The 22,231-nt window shown below is 36.5% G+C and overlaps 1 protein-coding gene across 23 annotated transcripts in view; it reads right to left on the bottom strand.

Moving 5' to 3' along the window:
* The window catches only part of LOC110834880 (uncharacterized), a 97,779-nt gene that overhangs the window by 2,566 nt on the left and 72,982 nt on the right, over window positions 1-22,231 (bottom strand). For 21 of the 23 annotated variants that reach the window (XM_087354245.1, XM_087354246.1, XM_087354239.1 and 18 more), the window contains 9 exons: window positions 21,489-21,689; window positions 20,991-21,078; window positions 20,167-20,392; window positions 19,334-19,470; window positions 18,633-18,809; window positions 16,929-17,088; window positions 15,866-16,035; window positions 15,023-15,283; window positions 653-786 (listed from right to left, as the gene is read on the bottom strand). In XM_087354245.1, coding sequence (XP_087210371.1) covers window positions 653-786; window positions 15,023-15,283; window positions 15,866-16,035; window positions 16,929-17,088; window positions 18,633-18,809; window positions 19,334-19,470; window positions 20,167-20,392; window positions 20,991-21,078; window positions 21,489-21,689 — 1,554 coding nt within the window. Of the gene's footprint in view, window positions 1-652; window positions 787-2,772; window positions 8,794-15,022; window positions 15,284-15,865; window positions 16,036-16,928; window positions 17,089-18,632; window positions 18,810-19,333; window positions 19,471-20,166; window positions 20,393-20,990; window positions 21,079-21,488; window positions 21,690-22,231 lie in introns of those variants that run through there. The other 2 variants (XM_022074598.2, XM_087354244.1) reach the window with 2 other exon arrangements.

Here is a 22,231-nt window from a genome sequence, read left to right as displayed (position 1 = left end):
AGCAGCCCTGAGGATGAGAGCAGAGATTTTTCTCGAAACGTTGGCAGAAGACATGTAACCCGAGAGTCTTTCATCGACTTCAGTCGCCGTGAAAGCTTCACTTTATACATAATTACACTCTTTGTTCCAGTTCAGATCTTTATGTAAATAAGTCAATGTTGTTATTGTAAAATTTATGGGAAGATTTCGATTCAAAAATGATCATTAAATGGCTAAAATTTAATAGAACACAAAGTGGTCTATTTATAGGTATTATTCTATTAGTAAAATGTCCACAAAATGATTATAATGGTCTGAAGAGACAAGTGTTTGATATTATTTGTGACCAATGACAGAATATGCAGCCATAGCTGGCGGAAGGGAAGTTCGAAGACAATGTTGAGCACGACAGAAGTCACAGGGAACAGAACACTGCACTTCCTGTGACTCAGCTGGCACTGCAGTTTATTCAAGTTACACAGCCTCAAATGTGTCTGTCATACTGCTCTCTACTGTTGGCGACTGTAATCTTGAGACTCGCAAGGGATGCAGGAAGTCCGATGCGTTAACGGCTGGGCATAGCAGGCGCTATCCTTCCTCCTTCACCCCGCAAGTCTCAAGATTACAGTCGCGAACATGTTTCATTTTTAAGATCTGGGATAGACTTTCATACCTGAGTATGCAATTGCACTGGAGACACCTAAAGCACTGCTTATGGAACGGTTTGCCCCCCGTCTCCACTTTCTCAAGCGGGTACACTTTCTTCTCACATACCGAGCAAAATTCCGCACATGTTGTTTGAATTTCCTACAAGAGAAAAACCACAACATAACATTCAGGTCTTTCTTCATATTTTAAGGTAACAAATATGAAAGAGGCACTCTAAAAATCAGAACTCATTTCAAGATGTCTTCTACAATAATCCAGTATGTTTCTTAAAATTCAACAAGATAAGAAATCAGATGAATCCAAACCGAAACATGGATCACCATGAACAAGAAGTAGATTAGGTTCTGTCACGTTCCTCTGATATTCAATTCACCATCTCTGTAAATATGACCGTCTTCTGGGGTGCAGTAATGTGTAGTCTGGTAGAAATTTGTCAACGTTTCAGAGGTGTTTGCTGCCTCCATCATCAGGACAGGAGTCAGGAAGCACCTCTGTAACACTGGTAATCCTTTACCACACTACGTGGCGTACCACACCAGAAGCGAGACATCACCATGACAGACGGAAATCTCTCACCAATTATCTGCTCTCAGTAGGACATTTAATCTATTAGTAATTAATGATCCTTTTATCGTGCTACGTCGCAGCAGACACATTTCAGTTATACAGAACCATCCTCATTCACCACACGTTCCCAGGACTGCAATAAGACAGAGCACAAAATATAACAGGAAGGGCAAAGAAACAAGAAATGCCAAACAATATTTGCAAAAAACACAGGCACATACGCAACACAAACAACTGAATGAAACACACACCTTGCAAAATCCTTATTTGCATTATCAAATTTGGACGTATTTAGCATAAACATTGTCTCCTTTGAGGGCACGTTCTCAATAAGGGAAACGATCGAGACAGGTTGTCTTGATAGATGATCTAGCTTGGTTATTTGTTTTTAGTTTAATTTTTGATATTATTTTGTTCATTGTATTTCTTTAGCATTTTTACATTTATATTAGTGTTTATGTAGGTGGATTATTTGCTCTAATTTATTTCTATTTTTGTATCATACTGCTTTTTATTTTGTGTTCGTCGGTATTTGTCTGTTATATTTAATAAGGTACATGTATATATATTCATTTAATCTGTTTGTTTTTTGTATTTGTAATATTTTTATTATTTTTATTATTATTACTATGTATAATCAGTGTTTGCCTGTTATTGGTTTCTTGCTGTTGGCAAACACTTAAATAAATAAATTGAAAAATTTATGAGACTTGGCTACCACAAAATGTGGTTTAAACCTTGAGGTAATGACTGCGTACGTATAAAGCTCCTCACTGAAATACTTAGTAATGTGAAGTACAAAATATGTCTTAGTAGTAATGTGGTTAACTAACACACAGTTCACAAAGAAACACTCCGAAGTGTTGCCTGATATTATTATAAACACTGATAATATGATATATTCTGTAGTAGTGGAACATGAACGCACTGAAGTATAACAAGTACACAGCGCTGTACATAAAATTAAATTACAGAATGAATAAATAAATAATGTAAACTACATTAAATTTGGTGTCGGCGGTGCCCGAATTTATAACTTGTGTTGGGCAAGGCCGTGGTCCAGGCAACACGGAGTTTTCCTCCGTGGCATCCCAACAATTACTCCATTCACACACAGAAGAAGGCAATGGCAAACCACTTCTGGATCATCTGCCAAGAACGTATATGAACAGGTCCCAGTCCGAGAAAAGGATGGAAGGATCCTGTTCATATGGACCTGTCGTCAGACAGAACACTACAAATAAAAAAAATATAAAGAAATACACAAATAGCATTTTATTAAACCATGATTATCTCTGAATTGATATACAGCACTGAAATATGGGAAATGGCAAAGGAAGATATAGACAGTGGAAACAATGAATAAAAAAACAACTAGAAACACTGCGTCAAAGAAATGGAGGATGGATGATTACCAAAAATGAGATGCAGGGATCCAAGATCTTGCAGACAGCATGGGCCTAAAGGCCGAGTCAACAAAGCTGAAGAATAAGAATAAGAAATAGATTTATAGGTTATGTATTGTTACTGCGAAAAACAACATTAATTTTTCAGAAATATTTTTGAGTCCAAAATTTTATTTCGTTCTAAGTTTTACACATGATAAAACAGCAGACATAGAAAACATTTGGGAAACATTACAAATAAGAGAAACAAAAAAATACATATTTTACAAACTATTATTTTTGGCTTTCTTGCTTCTCAGTGACTGAACATGTTTCAGTATTTGGCACTTTTCATCAGTCCCATGTTTTCAGGTTTGTCAATACACACAAAGTGGCAGGATCTGACCCGTTTCCCGTCATTGTTACGTATAGCAGCGGCGTGCTTTTCGGTCCAGGTAGTCGTATCTCCAGTCATGATAAGCTGATCGTTTCTTAAGCATTCAAACTTGCATACTTTTCATGTATCACATGATTAAAATACTAATTTATACCGTATTGGATGGACACTGCTTAACCTCAACAGCCTAGAAAAATCCTAACCTAAAAGTCATTTATACGAATCTGTTACAGCCCATTTGAACTTACCAATAAGGAAGCCCACCAACTTCATTTCCGTAATCAGGAATGATATTGCTACCATAAATATTTTCAGAGTACTTCATAACATGGACACTGTTTTATTTTAAAACAAAAGGTCACCCTTAATATGGGACGTTTATGGATTATAATAACGACAGACTACACAATAAAGATATCAAGAATGACTCCACAGCCTCAGAAGCACATTCCTTCACGTCTGCCAGGTCAAAATCACAATAATCAGAGGCATTAAAGACCACATGGAATAATCTTAGTACCGTATCTGGTCAGCTTTAAAGTCTCGTTAGAAAGGCATTGCACGGTTTTTTTGTTAAATCACAGATACAATGCATATTTCCATAATTGACAGTACTTCAGCAAATTAATGTGTAACATCCAAATGTCTGCAAGCAGTCCAAAGCTGATGAATTCAATTCGGATAATCAGCCACATTAATTCAAAGGAAAAGTCCAGTTTTTGGAGCCTGTCTCTGTAAAAAGTAAAGCAGTTTCGCTACACGTCATGTAAGTCGTTTGGGGGTGGGGGGAGGGGGTGGTGGTATAGCTCCTACTCATTCTTGACCTTGGCACTAGATGGGGGTGAGTGGTCAGCATCACGCCCCGGCTGCGCTTTACACCCAGGAAAGGACCCCGATACCCACTGGATTGGAGGATGGGTGAGCCCCAGAGCCGGTCTCGACGCAGAGGCTAGAAGAAATATCCTCTGCCCACGTCGAGGATCGAACCCCGGTCGTCCAGCTCGTACCTAGTCACTGTACTGACTGAGCTACCTTGGCTCATAGCCTCTGTCTGTTACTACAGAATATTGCACTTTTATTCTGGACCGACGTGGCCGATCACTAGAGAACATTTTATCAGTTTCAGATGTAATGAAAGCTTCAAGTGTAAGACTTACCAACAAGTAAGAATGCAAAGCAAAGAAGAAAAAGATTGTGTATGCAGGAGAAATCAACTTCTTATCACAAAATATGTAACAATTAAAATATTTATCACTGTTCACCCATCTGTTGCTGTAAAATAAAAAGTGCATGAAAATATTTTGAAAGATCTAACACTGCACCATAGAGCAAGCATTTGCTCAAAGGCAAAATATCAACATGGCAATCACAAGTGCTTCATCAGGACTGAAGATACAACCTTTACTCTCACAACATGATAAAATCTCGAAACATAAATACAGGAATGCTGAATCATATGAAACAAAATTGTGATTCTGTTACGCCGAGTTGTTACGCTATCCTCGTAATTATACTATATGCGATACATCATTCTCCTGGGCTCCCTGGCTGATGTATACAGACTGAGAAAAATCATATATGCCCATGTTTACTACCCATAAAATCAAGATAAGCTGAATTAATATGAGCGATCCACATTTTGCCAACATAATTCTAACAAGCAACAGTAGATATGTGACATACAGCATATTCTTTATTTAATTGCCGACATACGCGGCACCACTAATTGCTACGTGCACTTCAATATTCTTCATAAATTAAAAAAAATAAAAAAACATGATTATTCAACTGTAAGAATAATACTTAAAAATTTCTAGATAAAATGTAACATACAAATGAACCACTTCTGTGTCTATCATGCGATTATGAAACATCAGCATATTCTTGGGAAATGTTACACTCCTGTACTTACATTTGCACATGACAAGTAATACAATGCATAAGTCACGTAACCCCTTACAGTACCGCCTGCTCAAAACACCACACTGTGAGTGAATCGAGCAATTTGTTACGAATTAATTGAGCAAACAAACATTATATAAGGCTTTTGAAGTCATGAACATTTTTGTGTCAGTTCAAAATGTGTTCAGATACACTCATTTTGAGTAAATAACATACAGAATTTCAAATATATTAATATAAAAGTAGTATTACTTCAAAAGAAGAAAGATCAGGTAAATGTTTCTTAGGACATGGAACCGCAATCTAATATCGTAGAAACTCTCTGTTAAAGGAATACAAAACGAGCTCTTTATATTCAGAGAAGTAAATGTATTTGTTGATGGCTTAATGACACACAGCCAATGCCAAACGTGTATGCGCGACTGTGAAACCAAAGCAGGCATCACGAGATACCCGCAAGAGTAAAACAGTTTCAAATCTTCACATCTCATCAAGTCTTCTTCAATGTTCGGCCTAACATTTACACATATCTGAAATGTATTAATTTAAGATACAATTAAGTTTCACAGTAATTTATTTGTAAAGTTCACATACACATTTTATGGATATTTATCTGAATACGTAACCGTCCTAAATCTGGCATCGTATTCTATGTAGCTCTGCCCATGTACAAAGAATCAATGCAACATGTCACCTGCCACTTCAGCCTATCCTCGCCAAACAGACGCATTAATTAATGATAATGAACTGCAGCACGACAATCAATAACAGCAGTAATGATGATAATAATAATAATAATTCATCATCAGTTGTGAAGCGCCTGCATGGAAAACGGGTGAACTTTTGGAACCCTATATCATTAAATGTGACAAGCTTCAAAAAACAATAAAATAACTTCATTCAATTTTGGTATAATCTTTATCGTTTGACGTAATTATCAGCGAGCATTTATATATTTAAAACGTGAGAGAATTATGTGGTTTGTTTCAAAACTGCCAACATCTTAACACAAGAAATTAGCAAAATCGAGAAAAAGGTCATTTGTGTTTCCAAATTCCCTTGTTCTATTTTGGCAGCTGCTGAAAAGGCATACAGGGCATATTAACGCACTGGTCTGAAACAATTCTGTTGGACTAATTAACACATACTCTTTATTCTAACAAAATGTGCACATTAAAAGTAGCTACGCTTCTCTTATTTAATGTTTGTATCCGCTGGACCACACCCAGACAGAGACGTCATTTTCCTAACAAAAGAAAATATTTCCTAGTGTAAAAACACCTTCAATGCAGCATAAATCATTTATCAGTGAACAAGGTACTGACACAAAACGATTTCGTATTAACATTTAACACGACAGTGGAAAGTGAAAAAAACAAAGAATATATTAGCAAATTATTCACAACACAATTTTACAGAACGGTTTCTCTTTGCTTCCTTCTTTCTATCGTCCTGCTCCTCCAAAATAACTTCCAAAGAAGCTTTGTTTATAAATAATCTTTATATAAAACAATGAAAGTGAGACGCAAATCTCAGCGGGGGAAAAATTTATTTCATATTACACACACCAATATTCATTTTATAAAATTTCTTTTAAAACATAATAAAGAGAGACTAAGAATACGTCATAATCACTTTTTAAATAATAGAAAATTAACTAAGCTACACATAAAACAAAGCACAGAGAATTATGAGCACTTTCCATTCAATATTAAATGAAGTAGCAGTGGGAAATCATCGCCACTTTAAGCAGTCTGTCAGTCTCAAGACACGTATTAGAGTGGCCACCACCAATTAATCTGTGCATTGTTTCATAAATTACTTTCCCTACTGGGTGTTTAACTACATATATATATATATATATATAGAGGTACACAATTTTTTCTTCTCCAAATATTAGTGTCACCTAATTTCAGAAGATTCTGTGAACAGCTGATAATTCTTTCACACACAAATACTCCCATTTACAATGATGAAAATGAGATTTCTATTTCCGAATTATTTTCTTCGTGAGCATTTTCCTTCCTTTGGTACAATAGTAAACCGACCGGTTCAATCACACTAAATGCTTACTACTGCTTTTTCGGGAGAGCAGAAACGCGGAAAACTGACGTGGTACGGGAGTGCACAAAAACTGTGTAACGTGTGATTTCATCAGAATCTGTTTGCACAATTTCCATGCGGTTGCATCCAAAGCGATGAGCGACGGAAGACAACACGGCATATATCGGTAAGAGCACAGTGAAAGACAAATAAAATTTCAGACAATTAAATTGTTTCTCCTGATGAATGATGCGTGAATTAAATATTCTCTTGAAATAATTTTAGTTTGCACATTCCTTGATCATACACAGAACAAATGAAGAGAATTTTAAACCTCTTTCTTCTAAAATTTATGCACTTTCTATTGTCATTGTGGTTTAGCAATTATTTAAAACTACATTCTGTATATTTTCAGTAATGTATGTGAACTGCAATGATGCTGTTAGTTCTGAATACAGGTGACACTAATTAATTAACCACTTCCCTGGTTATCTCAAATTATTTCGGGGACAAAATTATGCAATAGCATTTATCCCAAGTTAACTTGCGAAAGTAAGAACTTTGCAGCTATGAATCACAAACCAAATTTTTTCATTTCTAGCAGATATCTGAGCTGCTTCCTGCTAGATGGAACTAGTGATGAGCAGTTCGCTGATTTCTCGTATATTTCTTTGTCTTTATGTGATGAACGTATTATTTTGTGAATACGGAATATGAAAGTGACCGTCACAGTTTACAAACTGAAGTGGAAGACATTCCTGTTGATGAAATCAGAAGTGATATTTCTATTTGAGAAGTGGAATTTACAGACTCAGATTCAGACAGTTCTGTTGACATACGAAGGTGTGTAGTAAAATATTCAGACTCCTAGATAACTTGGGATAATAATACAGCTATTTATATTTGGAAATATTATTTTATTAATAAGTGTTCTGAAAAAGAAGACTCAACTTCATTTAGGGCAAAATCCTGGTGTTAGGCAGACAGTCTTCTGAATTAATAAACGATGATCGACTGATTTATAATTTCATTTATCTTCAAAGATCAAACTGAAATAAATTAATATGCTATTTTGACACCACATTCAGAATAAAATTCATAGGGCAAGTGGTTAATTTATGAGTAGTGTCTCATATGTAGATTAATAATTTCTATTACAGTGGTATAATTATTTCCTGGGTCAGTAACAGTCTTATAAGCACATCACACGTTTCACGCAAAAACACAGGCAATATTACGGTTCATAAAACCCAACATGGCACTAAGTTCCAGTGATATCTGGATTAAACGTATTATTCTCTCCTCTGACCAGCGAATAAAAAAAGATATGACCCTGGCCTAAGACCAATAAATTTTAAAAGTTTTCTAATAGCATTTTTAATGCTTCTAACACAGACCATGTGCAATTACTCATGTAAAAAATCCCTGTGCATTTATAATAATTAATTTAACATCACTCTTCCCACCTACAATAAACAATATAAAAAAAAAGCAATGTAATAATGTAATGTGCTCACAGAACTATGATACTCACTCAGTGCTAGTTGCTTTCTCTATTACCAGCCTTAATAAAGCATCAGTCTATTAAATTTCTTGCTTTACTGTAAAAATTACTATTTTCTGGTATTTTGCATAAAGAGGAAAATCACAATTGAATCAATATCTGGAGAAAGGGCTTTCGTACTCTACCAGGTAACAAACATGCACAATTTGAATCACTAAACGTAGTGAGGGTTCAAAGTGTTCAACCCTGTGATTTGCATGTCCTTTGTGAAAGCAGAATGTTCTCCGTCTTCATTAATAATCTTCGATTCAATCTTCAGTTTCCTCAGCAATCTTGCAATGTACTTACTGCAAAAGAAGTAACAATAATTACTTGAAATATTAAACTTCAGTCTATTGACTTCTATATAACATACGCAAAGACATTTGCAATAGTATTTATAAAACAGATTTAAAGAACTCTGTAATGATGTTATGGCATCAAGGAAAAACACACTTCCTTCTTCTATGTGTTATTTCCTGTTTTAATAAATTCCTCTGAGGAAACTCTGACGTTTAAACATTATTAAAAAATAATATAAATTATTCCAATCTCAAAAATTCAACACAGCCTACCTTATGATATTTAAATAACGGGACTGAAATTTCTGTGGAGAAACTTACAGTATTGGTCAGCTGACACGTGTCTACATGATCAGACGTTATTTGTCAGTCAGTGAAAATTAATTTCATTTTGTACTTACAGAAAATCTCTGCTGCAGAATTTTGTTTCTTTATCAAAAATGCGTGGTAATTTGAATGGAATTATCAAGTATCAAACGTTGTACAAGAATGAGAGAATTTTGGTGTTCTAGGTTATAGCACCGTGTACTTTCACAGGTCCTGAAGGAGCCCATCACCTTAATCTTCGGGATAGATGATGAACATGAAGGTAATGGATTCCTCCAAAATGTTGGAACCACTTGAAAGGCTACACAGTGCCATAAATGAGCAGACAACAATGCCAACTGTTACCTAAATGAAAATGTCAAATCTCAAGATAAGGCAAAATGGAAATATTGGAACTTATTTCTTGACAATTACTTTATAATGACAGATGGCATGAATACTATTAACATCTTATACACACCGTACTCAATTTATAGCCATCAGTTCGGACTCCTATATGGTATTCCCATCCTTTGACTTATGTCACACCACAGTTAAAGCTTATAGTTTAGATGCATCATGTTTGTGTTTAAAATTCAAATATATATTTATTATTCAAGTCTATACACAAACTTTTAAATTGTTGATGTTAAAATTTAAAATTAATATTGATATTCTGCGCCATTGATCGTTATCTCTGCACATCAAACTCTTGGTATGTTATTATGTTCCTACTTTTACAAAGAATTTTTATGACAATATCCAAACTCATTTTCATATAAATAATATTAATAACTCAAATGTTAATTATATTGTTAATAATTTCACAGAATAATGAACAACTAACATAATATGCAAAATAATAAGAAGATCAAAGGAACACCCACAACAGTAATCTACTTCTACAATCAATGAAAAGCTTGCATTAATAAATATAGAATAGTTTTAAAAATAAAAACCTGAAGATGATGCTATGACATTGAAACATGTTGTAATATATAGCGCAATATTGTAACATCGAGATAACGATGAATGGCGCAGAATATTAATATTAATTTTAAATTTTAACAACAACAATTTAAAAGTTTGTGTATAGACTTGAATAATAAATATATATTTGGACAGTTAAAGCTAGATACAAAAGTAATTTTTCATATTTAAATTTTGGTTAATATTAAATAGAGATTTTGCCATCAGAGGTTAGTCCAAACTCTGACTTAACATGGACAATGTTTCTTCTTTCTGGAGATATATATATATATATATATATATATATATATATATATATATATATATATATAAAACCATAAAAGCCCAAATGTTTGTGAAACCTAGGATTTATCAGACAAACCTAGGTTTTACCAAATAGTGTTGGTAAAAGTCCGGAAAATAACTATTCACGTCTTATTTCTGGGTTTTACCATTCACTGTTGGTAAAACCCCATTTTCAGGGTTTAGAAACACAAATTCAAGACTTACTTGTTGCAACAAGGTGAGCCATTATGACATTTGGAATTCCATAACAGACCAGAGGATTTGCACAAGCACTTTTTTGCTAACCTAACCTAACTTTTTACTACGTGCTTATGGTAAATCCTAACATTTACCAACACCCATTATTAAGACCCCAAAATAAGACGCGAATAGTTCTTTTTTCAGACTTTTACCAACACAATTTGGTAAAACCTAGGTTTGTCTAGTAGCTCCTAGGTTTCACCAACATTTGGGCTTTTACGGTAACATATATATATATATATATATATATATATATATATATATATATATATATATATATATATATAATAACATGTACACAAGGGCTTTCAACTGTTGTGGAACTGTAAATAAATGCCAAGGGGTTTAAATAATAAGACAAACTAAAACGGTGACATACATGCTAGGGTGACAGGTGTCTTGACAGTGACGATCTGGTATGACACTTGAGGCATGCACGCACATTCTGAGATATGTGTACAGAGAAGCCACTAGCTGAAGGCAACTTGCATGATGCAAATGGGACAGCTCATAAAGCTGTGAGTGTTGAAGACTGCAGTCAGTATATGGGTTATACCAGTGCTTCCCAAACCTGGGTTGGTTGGTTAACATCGACCAGACTACACAGCGCAATAACCCAGAAGACGGATATCTTCATACTCACCGCTGTGAGAACCTCAAGTCTTACAGTCTAACAAGTATTCATATGCTATTTAATATATACGCCAAATGCTTGTTATTAGATTCAATCATTTTTGCCGCGATCACCCACTTAACAAAACTATCTTTTCATTTCAAGGAATACTTTCCTGAACTAGAAAGTTCTGTATATCAGTGGATTGTAAACCCATTTCTGTGTGACTTGACTGAAATCCTCGATAGTGTTAATGGTTTTGCAGAGAAAATTATGGAGCTTGAGTCACGCAGTCATTGCAAAATGTTATTTGAAGAAAAAAAGGGTCATTTGGAGTCTTTCTGGTTAACAATTCACGATGAATATCCTGTGGTAGCTGGGGAGGCCGTGATGCAATTATTGCAGTTCCCGAGCACCCGCATGTGTGAAGTGGTATTTTCCACTCTCGCCTTCATAAAGAGCACAAAACGAAACGGTTTGCTGAACCCCAAATACGACGTGAGGTGTGCTCTGTCTCCAATTGCTCCCAAATTTTCGGAACTAGTAAATAAGATGGAGCAGTAGAATTATGATAATTAGCTGGGACCTGGGTGATGAAATATTCATGGTGAATAATTATCAATTTTTTGTGGCTGCTAAAATGTTTAAAGTTAAGACACTGCATCAAACATATTGTTCGTGTCCTATTTTTTACCGATCTCTCTTCTCTTGTCATATGTTTTCTGTGCAGTTAGTGTTTCACCTGCATTTGGTAAAAAGGAGAAAGTTTGGGAAGCAGTGGGCTATACTGACAGAATTTACAGAACGGCAAACAGCTATTCAGTTAGCCACGCAACACAGAAGTGGGCATCTGTATAATTTTACTTTTACGAATAGTTACATAATTTTAATCTTGAAATCTTGCATACCATGCAGTGTATTGTATATAAAATCATACATATAAACAAAACTGTTTACACTTTGAAGGACACTAATGCCAAATGCGTTTCAACCTCAAGAGGTCATCATCCGTGGCAAAACAAATTAATTCATATAATACAATTCAAAAGTATATGTAACGCCCACGCATTGTTAAAGTTCATAGGCACAGATGACGCAACCATGTCTCAACGTAGACCAGCAACGGCCATCAGGCCAGTGGACATATAAACTAAGTACTCTATTTATTACACCAACTCCTGTGCAATTAACGTCCGATGAGGTGTTACATAAGTATGGTTTAGTAAAGTATGCACCTTTCATGCTCTGTAGAAAACCATAGTCTTTTGAGTTGTATTATTTGAATTAATTTGTTTTGCCACTGATGATGAACTCTTGAGGTCGAAACACGTTTGGCTTTAGTGTCCTTTAAAGTGTAAACAGTTTTGTATGTATGCATGATTTTATATACACAATTTTAACATTATGTGACTGCAAAATAAGATCACAAAAAATGTTACCTAATTATGGTTCGAAACTTATTGGAGAAGACTGCAACGGAGCCTTGAATTCAAACCATTCAAAAGGAAGACCAATACCGTAGTACACCGTTCATTTTGATTTATATATTCAGTATTTAATTTAGTTTAAGAATGTATAATCACTACAGATGTGAGAAACACCATTTTCTTACAATATTTTAGCATTAATATATTTTATAGATAAAAGCAATTTGTCAGTACTAATACCATTACCAGCCGAATTCACCCGAGTTAAACCGGGCCATCAGCCTCACAGTATGGGCATTTAAACTCTAAATTTCCATACAATAAAGGTTAATGGCCACAGAGCAGAACATAACACAAAACAAAACAAAATATCCTTATTTTTAACACTTACAGAGCTCAACTAAATCAGCAACAGTAACTTAAATGTAAGTAAAGCATAAAGCATTAAATTTCATGCTGTAAGCAATAAAGAAACGGTTCATGCCATACCTGCTTGCGCATACAGAGGGGTTAAATCCGTGCAGGTCGTTGCGAGATACAAATCATACAACACACAGATGCCATGCTGTCGTACCACACACATATTCTTCTTTCTTCGTGTCACGCAATAAAGAGCTTAATCCAAAAAAAACTTGCAGAACAAGATGCGCAAAACAGAACTTCCACACAATGCAGAACTTAAAAATGACCTTCAAATCTAACACTTTCACTTTTTAAAGCTCAAATTCATTCTGTTACATGATTTTTTTTTTTATTCAGGGAGGTAAACAAAATTTTAATTGTGTTGTTGGCCCCAAACACACCAAATCTGGACCAGAATGTGCAAGTACAACACAAAGCAAATTTGATGCAGAGCAACACACTTCTAACACGAATTAGCTTTACAAACCATCAGACTGAATGAATGATAAAATTACTGGATACTTCACACTAGCAAGTTGGGCTTGGAGATGGAGAAGAAACTAGTGAAGTGTTACGTATGGAGCAGAGACTTGGACACTCAGGAAGAAGGAACAGAAATACCTGGAGAGTTTCGAAATGTGGTGTTGGAGAAGAATAGAGAAGATCAGGTGGACGGATCGAGTGACCAACGAAGAAGTATTGAGGAGAGTCAACGAGCAAAGAAACATTCTGCAGGCGATTACACGAAGGAAAGCTAACTGGCTGGGACATATTATGAGAAGGAATGGGTTACTGAGTGACATCATCGAAGGCCAGGTTGAAGGAAAGCGAGGACTGGGAAGAAGATTGATACAGCTAACCGACGACCTTAAACAAGGAAAGAAGATGACGTTCCAGGAATTAAAGCGAGAAGCCGAGAATAGGGAAAACTGGAGAGCTCTTTTTGGGCAGAGCAATGGACCTGTCGTAAGACAGACCACTGAATAATAATAATAAGTAAAGTGTGATAGCGGAAGAAAGAAGTTTGAACCCGCGTCTCAACAACTGGTTTGGGTACTGTGACAAAGTTACTCTACTGTACACAGATGTGTATCAAGAGTTTAAGAACATGAACGCACCTCTACTAAGGAAAAAATGTTAAGGGGGTAAAATAAATCAATAAATAAATAAAAAATCTGGTGTGGTGTTATTATGCCAGTACCTATCTAAGTCTTCTACCAAAATGTACAATTAATGAAACACATTTCAATAAATTACACTAAAATACAACACACAAAAAGGCAATTAACTTCAAAGTATATCTGCTCAATCGATAAAAGATCAGTTAAAATGTCTCTTTAATAACCGTGTATAACGGCACAGCCGTGATATCAATGCAGCGAGTCCACTGTGTAAATACTGCATTAGAAAGCTTCAGAGTTAGTCAAACTTTAACCAACAGCGCCAAAGAGAACTGCAGACCTAGAGCTAGTGTCCCTTTTATGTGATTCTTCACAAAAACTACGCAATTCTGAAATTATATTTGAAGGCATTTTATGTAAATAAACTTCTCTACGATTTTTTTAAAACACTTTATAAAATTAAGTTAAAACCAATGTTGTACTCTTTCTGTCTTCAGGCCTATTTTCTATATAGAGATCTTTTCTGATACTTGGTTGTCAGATGTCTTCATCTTCACGCGTTTTCTACACTTAAGCATACAAAAAGAATGCCTAATCGGCACCTCCTGCCATCTATCTGTGTCTTTCAGCTGATAGATCATGCTGCTATCTATCAGTGGTCCCACAAACTATATGGACTGCAGTATAACAACCTGAGAATGGCTGAACAAATTTTTATGACATTTGCTATGGATGTTATGCCTTTGCAGGCAAAGGAAATTGAGGAAATTTGTTCAAAGGCCAAGGTAACACGCACATTGATAAGTTCAAATTGTAAACACAACATGAAATGAGCAAAGAACGGTACTCACGACAAATCTGTTGACCTTGGGCCGTGGCACCTTCTCTTTCGGTTGTTGCGACTCGTTCCTGAGCGATTCAAATCGGGCTCGGAGTGACTTTGTAGTGTCGATACTAGAGTGCTCTGACGACTGATCGAGATCAAGTGAGCCATTCAGATTGCCAACGGCGTGACTGGCATTTGTTGCTGCATTTGCATTAGCTCTGTTCTCCTTCTCTTCCCAGCGCTCAAACTTTGCTCTAAGTGCCTTTGCCCTAGCGTCATTCTGTGCCTGTAATGATCCACTCATTTAGAGGAATGAACGCAATTCTAATCATCACATTCGCTCAAGAGGACTTCTTGCAAACATTCACTTTTATAGCTGTATTAATTAACTGCAATGAAACCATTTTTACTACACTCAAGTTCATAACAAAATTGAACTTTCAGAGGCTTAAAATACAACACATAGGAAGAAATTCTGATTAACTGTTTACAAACTAAAAGAGTACAGTCACTGACACACAAAAACCTACAGATTGCTGGCTTCTGGGATGTTGTACCATGCAGTCTGGTAGACAATAACCATTACAGGTTAAGAAGTTCCCAGTTCATAATGCCTGTGGAGTCTATATCAATACATAAAAGCAAACCTCATGTATTATAATAGTTGCAAGTAGTTTTGTAAAAGCCAGTCACCTCGGACCAAGCCTATAACATAGTAACCCCTTCAGGACTGGAGGATTTTATTGTCTTACTGAGTTATGACATAAAAAATCACCTAATGTTAAACTATCTTGATACATCTCCTTCTGCGTTTAACAAAATCTCCAAAGCACTAAAAGCTGTCGACTGACATCATAACAAAACACACCTGTTTCAAAAACTCATCTTCAATCTTGTCCGATGACCTGACAATATTTGGGTCCACATCCTCTTCTTCTTCCTCCTCCTCCTCCTCGTCAGACTCTGTTTCCTCTTCCGATGAACCCGAATCTCGAGTGTAATCTGGCGGAGGCGTGAACCGCTTCAAGGGCTTAGGTCCTGCCACAGACGTCAGTGTCAATACGTACCCTAGCTGTCTAAAGACTCAATGCACCCAGAATTCATTAATAACATGAACAGAAAGAGTAAAGCGTATTTTATAAAAAGGTGCTTCAAGGTTTTTCAAACAACGTTAAAATTAACTTCCTGGAAAGAAGAACTTCGGACTAATTTCCATGTCACTTATTTTATTATATTTGTAATTCTTCATGTCATTTATTCAAACATACTGTACTCTCAGTGAGTGGTTTCAAAGTGAAAGGGAGTAGAAACTCTCACGGCCCACTGTTTCATGCTGCATATACCTGCCGTAGGCCTGAAGCGCAATTCGAATGTCTAAATGTGAATACACGTACATTACAAAGGATTCTGACAGTGTCTATTTTAAGTGAACCGTATCATCCCCCACCCCACGATTCAACTACGTAGGGGAGATACAGCGGGCGAGTGCAGAATATTGATTCATAGGATATGCGACGTGCTTCAACAGACTTCAGTGTCAGTTGAGCCATGGAAGAGAAATACAGAGGCAATTCAGCAAATGCATCGTAACTCAATCCTCAAATTTTAATATTTTATTATTATTTAGTGTTCTGTCTGACGACAGGTCCATTGTTCTGCCCAAAAAGAGTTAGCCAGTTTTTCAAATTCACAGCTTCTCGTTTTAACTCCTTACGAATTTTAATGTCTTATTAAGAAATTAAGAAAGAGGGTAACAACATGTTCTGCAAACTGTTTGCCGACATAAAGTGATATGTAGGGTTTGAGGTTTTCGTGGCGGTGAGTCTGAAGATGTCTTGTCTTCTGGGTTGTTGCGTCTACCAGACTACACACACGGCGCAACAACCCAGGAGACAAGACATCTTCAAAAAGTGACATCCTCAATTCCTTACCATCTGGGATATCTTCCTTGCTTGCATTCTCCTCCATTTGTCTGAAGATAGAGAGCATTTTCTTCGCCGTGTTTGTCTTCATCACTTCATCATCTTCCACTTTATCTTCGCTGCGTACAACTTCTGGATCCCTGTATATTTCACGTTCAGGAGAATTCGCCTGCCAAGTGAATAAAAAAAAGAACAAAGTTTTATTGCACCCACACTGTAGTTACAGATAAAATCTCATCTGTTGCTTCACTATTAATTGAACATGCCCTTGCTCTGACGATGATCTGTGCTTTCCTTTTACACAAATTCAAAACATATTTACCTTTATCAAAAATTTACTTTGAATGTGACAAAATATAACACTGAAATACAAGATTAGTTGCGACTAAAACTTATTTTTTATCTGTTACCGAACAAGTCCAATTGTAAATGTTTTATAAAAGAGATAAACCTTATAAATTGCAGCTACATACGCCAGATATTAACATAATTTATTAAATACAAAATCAAACTGTAAGCCAGTCAGTATACTCTAGAGTAACTGTTAATAACTTTGACAATACACACTTTCACATTGATGTTAATTTGTTAAATGAAGCAGCAGTCCGCCCAAACTCACAGTCAGTTTCTTGCTTTCAGGACAGACAATGTTAGTTCCTGAAATGCCCACACCACGAACAGAAAAACTGAGAAGTGGATAAGAATGGTGTGAAACGAAGATGACGGTCACTCTCCAGTGAGCACGTCGCCCCAAATGTTTTACAAGCGACAACTTGTCAGCTGAATAATCGACACTTACGGTTCAATCATGATTTTCAAATTCTCCTTCGATAAACAATCCCAGCAGAGAACCGTGGATTGAAAAATGTGTAGGAACACAAGGTTACTTAAGTGTACGAATCCCTTCATATACTACAACCTTCATCTTACAATAATCCAGGTCTTAAACCCCTGTACAACAAAGTAGCCAGGTGGACGTCAGCTCAAGGGTTTAATGGTTTAGCAGCGTGTTACTGCAACGAGCAACCAGACTGTATGTACACCAAGAGGCACAGTCAATATAAGTTACATTTTGTAGCTTCAAAAGTCTGTAGAATTTGAAATTAAAAGCAACTAGCACTTGTTAATTTTGTTGTCACTGTAGTTTTGAAGTTGACTGCCTCTTCAACTGATAACTGAGCAAAATTTAACCAAACAAATGCACCATTTTAACTGGTACATATTGGCACAGAATTCAATACTTTGAGACGTACCTACATGATTCAGTGTCACCACTCCCCGTCTCCTTACTTACAACCAATCAAACGAGAAAGATCGGAAGCGAACGAAACCAGTAATGAGGAAAATTTTCACGATAATTCAATAATTCCTAAATATTTCATAACTGATTCTCTCCTGACATGTACGCAACCTGGTGACACAGTTTTCTGAATCTCTCTGTATATACAGGTATTAACATGTAAAATAAACACAGCAGAGGAGAGATGTTACACGCTGTTACATCATCCATGCACACACGTAACAAATGTAATTACACACAAACTTTCACTTTTACACCTTCTCCTGACAAGACACGGCACAGTCAACTATGCCTACTTGACACTATCCATCCCTTAACTACACGGCTTGCGACAAACTGTTTCAAGGAAATTATGTTAGTTGACAATGCAGATATCACAACACTAAACACAATACATTCAATTTTCGTCACACCTTAACCTGCCCTTCTCGAGGTGGGGTAATGCGGAATTGTTTCCTCTGTTTTTCAGGTTCTTTGTAAGTTTCAAAGAACTTAAACTTGTTGCTAACTTCTGCTGTTTCCACCTTTACATCCTCAACGAAATCACTAGATCGTACCACGTCTTCTGACGGCTGACGCAGAAGAACCGTCTGAAAATGCCATTTGAGCACCGCTCCATATCAACTGATGGGATAGTATTAGTAATTAGATACAATTCTTGAAAAGAGATTCTGATGCCGATAATGACATGTATGACAAAATCTTCGCCCTCACGAAACTGCTGAGCTCCTGCGGACGTAATAATGGACCTTTGGGCTTTGTAAAAGTTTCAATATTCTTTACGTGATCTCATTTATGTGTTTAACTACATACATTTCATTATAGGTTTCATTCAAACAAATTTTAACGAACCCAAATGATTAAATTAATAACATACTAAATTAATTCATTAAAGTAGCTACTGCCAGTATCACAACAGATACAGGACAATTAAAACAATTCAGTGTTACAGAACCCCCGAACTTCATTAACATTATCATTACCAAAAGCCTTCAGTGGACACTACACTGAAGCAGTTCAATCTATTTCATGTTCTTACAACATTTACATTATGCTCATATTTATGTCGCAGTCTCGAAATAAAATCAAGGAACCTCACATGCTATCTCCATACCTCTCTTGATCTTCTTCGGGCATCATCAACAGGTAGCGGCGATTTCAGTGGCGACGCTGAAGGCTGCTGCTGATGGTGGTTCTTGGCAGCAGTAGCATCCAGTTCCAAGAATAAACTACGAGACTTCTTTGATATGCCTGCAATTACACACCACGTATATGAGTAAAATAATTCAGGTAAAACCAAACACAACAATTATAATTAATTAATTAATTAATACATGAATGTCTACTCAAATACATCCGTTAGATATTCTGAATATTTGCTTTGAATATCGTTCACATGGAAAATTAAAGAAAATTCAGATCCAATACTTCCATATATATTCAGAAGCACGTTAAACATATTTTCTTCACAAATAGACTGATCCCATCACCGAAACACCGTCCTGCAGTATTTACGTGCATTTCTTATTCTGAATGTTCAGCTCGAAAGTATAAGCACTCATTCCGCGCTTTACGACTCTTCACTTGAAGAGTACTTGGCTGAAACATGTAGAAAGGATTTTATGAATGTTATCCTTTCAGAATAAAGTTCTGTGCACGGTTATTCTCACCTTATTACTTATCTGGAATCATAACACCATTCCACGCGCATGAAGCAGATTTTACTACGTCCTCATTTGATCAAGTGACCAATATCATTCCATGAAAATTTTCACCGAGTACTCACTATTGAAAGAGACTGAAGTTCTGTTAGTGTTCGTGTTCTGAGCGGTGATGCCTCGAGACAGTAAGTTCTTCTCTACTGGTAGGTACCTACAAGTCCACGTGGTGTAGCGACCAAAAGGACACCGCAGTGAGAACCTCAGATCTCCCGAGATTAAACTTTACCTGCTTCAAAGACACTCATGTCTTCATCCACAGCCTTCTTTGAGTGGTCATCCTTGACTACGCCCTCCTCAACAGCGTCATCATCCGGTAAAACTTCTCCACGTTCAAATCGTTCCTTGATACTCTTAGCTTTCTCAGAACGGACACCAACTTCCTTCTTTGTTGTCAAATTCTCACTATCCTTCACAGCCTGTTCATACATTTCCTTCATTTTTCCTTGTTTACCCTGAAATGGAAACATGGTCCGTGCAATATTTTATATAACATAAGAAAACGACGAATAAATGCATGCATAGGAGACCTATAAGATTAATTTTAATTTAACCAACTAACTAGCTTAGGGAACCCGAAGGTTCATCACCGAATTAACCAAAGCCCTCCACCGGACCCTGTCCTGGGACATCAATATCCAGTCTCCTTCAACTCCTATCTCCCATAGATCCCGCCTGACATTATCCTCCCATCTACGTCTAGGTCTCCCCAGAGGTCTCTTCCCCTCAGGCTTCCCAACCAATACCAGGAGGACACCTCTTGCCCCATCCATGCGTGCCACATGCCCCGCCCATCTCATTCTTCTTGACTTTTAATTTTAATTTAAGATATTAAAAAATTCAGTTCCTCTGTTTAGCACATAATGTCAAGACTGCGCTAACCTGACTTATGGTTACTCTTTGAAAATGGTGGATTATACAATAAGGTGTCCACAATAATACACCAATATGTTTAAATCAACACGTAGATAATCTCTAAGTGAGGTTAAAAGCTCGTAAAGTCATGCCACGTCATGCAAAATAATTTCAATATCGGTGGTGGGAAGTGCATACCAAGAACAGTCGCGAGCGAATGTTCTGAATCTCCTGTTTTCTCTCCTGCCGCTGCTCCTCTCGCCAGGCAGCCTGACCAGTCTCCCACCTGCGAGAATTACCGTCCATTATATTATACTTCCTTAAACTGTACTGCGCATCTAAACACGTTCTAACACCGTTGTAATGGTTTCCAGTAAAAGTACTGAGAAATTTGGAACATTATTCTATGTATCTCTAATAACGAAAGTTGCGGTTGTTGTACTAATGGCAATAATTTGGTATGTACAACAATAATGGAGGAAAACAACTTCGTCATTGTCAATAAAGAAATATGTTAGCATGCAATGCATTCACAGATATTCGCCTCAGTGCCACTAATTGGATATTATATCACTTACTTAATGGGGGGGGGGGGGGGGGGGGGGGGAGAGAGAGCAAATGTAATGTCCGATAGTTTTAGAGGCATGAAAACATCAACAAAAGTACATTAACTACAAAGAAGTGATTCACACTGACCGACACTTGATATCCTCCATCTTACTGAAGCTGACGGGTCGTTCGCGCTGTTTCCTACTGGAGCGAATCAAATCTCTGTCTGCTTCCCCTTCCTCCGCTTCAATTTCTTCATCTTCGTCACTGGACGTTGAGCTTTCTTCATATGGGATTCCATTAAGCGAGTCATCAGTCACTCCAATATCCATCCCCTTGGCCTGAAACCTGCGTTCAGGCAGCGCGTTTACTTACGGAAGTACGTCTCCACACTATTTCATGACCTTCCGATTACCACGAACATTTCCTTATGCTGCTATGCCCACTTATGTTTACTTGGTTTCAGGGAATCCATTATGGTTGCGCCATGTAACCAACAGTTTAAAATCTCAAAATAAATATGTAATTAAATAAATTTAAAAAAAATCATAAGTCATTCATATTAGAGTATTTTTGTAGCAATGGTGCTATGAAGGTGAAATTACTACTAAAGCTTGTTATGAATCTTCAGATGTGCAACTAATATATGAATTATGACACTGGAACTCAGTTTGTTTGTTTATGTTTATTGAAATTTAAGAGCCTTCAAAATTCTGGTAATAAAACATTACCCCAAATCATGCAGAAAAAGACACGTTTATTAGTCAAAGGGACAATGTGATGGGTTCCACACTCAATTTGCTAGAAGAAAAGTTAACAGATGAACCATGAAAACCTCAAACTGAAAAGTACAGATCTGTTCAAAAATAAAGGAAGAATTTGACCCTTTC

This window comes from Zootermopsis nevadensis, unplaced genomic scaffold, assembly GCF_977971745.1.
Source record: "Zootermopsis nevadensis isolate Lab colony 2312 unplaced genomic scaffold, Znev_1.0 Znev_ptg000023l, whole genome shotgun sequence".
In the NCBI taxonomy this organism is placed as follows: Eukaryota; Metazoa; Arthropoda; class Insecta; order Blattodea; family Termopsidae; genus Zootermopsis; species Zootermopsis nevadensis.
The sequence above is the reverse complement of the archived record's forward strand: the minus strand, read 5'-3'. Positions and strand labels throughout refer to the sequence as shown.